Raw genomic sequence first — 2,583 nt, 5'->3', positions numbered from 1 at the left:
AGTCTTCCTCGATACAAAACCAATCTCTGATGAAATGTGTTTTAGGCCCCGCCCTTTCACCTTGTTTTTCTCACATGGGTGGTATGGAAAATTCATCAACACAGCATCTCAATAAAAGGGAATGGCAAAGCAATAAAATGAAATGACTAGGGTCCGAAAATCTGAAAGCTGTCATGAGCTCATTTTTACAAAGCAATTTGCTCTTGTTCATTGTGCAGTATTCTTATTTTTCTTATACTATACCATCTTCTCTGTTTCCCTCCTCGTGCCAACTACAGGAGCAATTTCATATAAACAGAATGCAGAAGAGCGGAGATGTCATCCTGGGAGGACTGTTTCCAGTCCACTTTTTCTCAAGCATTTCTGACCTGTTATTTACCTCACAGCCAGAACAGCCTACTTGCCACAGGTAAGTATGACAAGGAAACAACAGAAAAAAAAGAGAGAAACAGGACAAACCTAATGGTAATATAAATATTAAGTAATTATGTTAATATATTAGTATAAGTAATTATATTTTGTTGATTAATAAAGCTCAGCTAATTTCTACGTATCCTGATGTATTTTTCAAATCAAAATGTTTTTTGTTAGTTTCAATGTACAAGGATTTAGGCTGGCACAAACCATGGCTTTTGCTGTTGACGAGATCAACAACAACTCCAGCTTGCTACCTAATGTGACGTTGGGATACACTCTTTATGACAACTGTGCTGAACTTGGAATTGGATTCCGTGGAGCATTGTCATTAGTCAGTGGTCAAGAGGAACAAATTATATTACATAATACATGTGTTGGAAATCCTCCAGTTGTAGGGATTGTGGGTGATTCTTCCTCTACACGTTCTATTGCTATCTCCAGCGTCTTAGGTTTGTACAGAGTACCCATGGTAAGTTATCACTTTAACCATAAAATGTCATTTTTGTTTATAATCCTGTAATTGTAAATTTAATGTGAAAATAATGTACAACATATTGTCTGTTTTTCACAGGTGAGTTATTTTGCCACATGTTCCTGTTTGAGTGACCGTCAAAAGTATCCATCCTTCTTTAGGACGATCCCAAGTGATGCTTTCCAGGTTAAAAATTAATCTGGACAATACAAAAAGTCAACAGCAGCTGATGAGCAGCACTCATGTTTTAATCTGTATTCACTCAGGTACGAGCTATGATTCAGATCCTAAAACATTTTGGCTGGACTTGGGCAGGTCTGCTCATCACTGATGATGATTATGGATTTCATGCAGCCAGATCCTTACAATCTGAGCTGAGTGTGTCTGGAGAAGGTTGCCTTGCCTATGTTGAGGTTTTACCCACTGACAAAGACACAGATGAACTCAGAAGGATTGTGGATGTGATGAAGAAATCCACGGCTCGTGTTGTCATTGCCTTTGTGTTTGAGACTCACATGATAAACCTTATGGAAGAGGTGCAGTTTTAAAAGAATTTGTTTCTCTAAACTGGTTAATACATGTATTATGTCTTTATTTGAGTGGAGTACAGAAAAATAATGATATAGAATTAATTTTAAGTCAAGCAAGTACTTCAATGTCATGATGATGTCAGTTGTTGCCATTTATAATACTGCTTTTTATATCTGATGAAATAAAATGCACAGATAGAAAGGCAGAATGTAACAGGCCTACAGTGGTTAGCCAGTGAAGGCTGGACAGCAACAGCTGCTGTGCTTCAAACACCTGAGCTCATGCCATACCTAGGTGGTACACTGGGCATTGCTATTCGTCGAGGAGAAATACCAGGGCTCAGGGAATTCCTATTACAAATACGCCCTGATCTACTTGACAGTAATAGCTATGGAAAGACAATGGTGAGAGTTCAAAACTTTACTGTGTTAGCTGCGAAACTTTTATTTGGTCTTTTTAAAACACACACACACATACAGCTATTAATAATATGTTTCAAACATATATTTCAGGTGAATGAGTTTTGGGAATTTACATTTCAGTGCAGATTTGCACCAGCTCCAGCAGGTTGGGTGGAAGGTGGAGGTGCAATATGCACTGGACAGGAAGATCTAGAAAATGTTAACACTGAGTTCTTGGACATTTCCAACCTCCGGCCTGAGTACAATGTGTACAAAGCCGTTTATGCCCTGGCATATTCCCTTGATGACATGCTGCAATGCAAGCCAGGAAGAGGGCCTTTCAGTGGGCACAGCTGTGCCACTCTGCAATCACTGGAGCTATGGGAGGTGAGTTATTAATTTATACTTCATCTTCATCTGAGTAAACCATTTATTCTATAATTACTTTCAGAAAAAAAATTGACCTTGTTGGATAAAAAAAACAACCCAATTCAATAAGATGAAATGAGCTGAAGAGAGCTAAATGGATTTTTCATATTGAGCAAAAGTAGTGTTTAATATATTTATATTAGAGCACATTAACTAGTATGCATATATATGGCACAATTGGAGATGTTCCTGTTTAATTTAGAACTAGATTTCAATGCCTTTAATATGTACAGGTATATTAACCCTTTAGAGCCGATCGGAGTGGGCACGCTCTGTTTTGCGTAACTATTTTTAAATCCCGGTAGCACTGCAACCACGTAAGCTAGCGCAAAA

At 38.0% G+C, this 2,583-nt stretch overlaps 1 protein-coding gene across 1 annotated transcript in view; it reads left to right on the top strand.

Moving 5' to 3' along the window:
- The first annotated feature begins 233 nt into the window (after positions 1-233).
- Positions 234-2,583, top strand: part of LOC102206369 (extracellular calcium-sensing receptor-like) — a 4,722-nt gene continuing 2,372 nt past the window's right edge. Inside the window, exons 1-6 of the mRNA XM_005753608.1 lie at positions 234-409; positions 592-886; positions 989-1,075; positions 1,156-1,425; positions 1,615-1,824; positions 1,933-2,208. Of these exons, the coding sequence (XP_005753665.1) occupies positions 300-409; positions 592-886; positions 989-1,075; positions 1,156-1,425; positions 1,615-1,824; positions 1,933-2,208 (1,248 nt within the window). The 5' untranslated portion in view covers positions 234-299. The remainder of the gene's footprint in view (positions 410-591; positions 887-988; positions 1,076-1,155; positions 1,426-1,614; positions 1,825-1,932; positions 2,209-2,583) is intronic.

The sequence above is a fragment of the Pundamilia nyererei genome, unplaced genomic scaffold (assembly GCF_000239375.1).
Source record: "Pundamilia nyererei isolate P.nyererei 1_Seehausen unplaced genomic scaffold, PunNye1.0 scaffold00443, whole genome shotgun sequence".
NCBI classification, from domain to species: domain Eukaryota; kingdom Metazoa; phylum Chordata; class Actinopteri; order Cichliformes; family Cichlidae; genus Pundamilia; species Pundamilia nyererei.
Note: the sequence above shows the minus strand (reverse complement) of the source record. Positions and strands in the feature narration are given on the sequence as shown.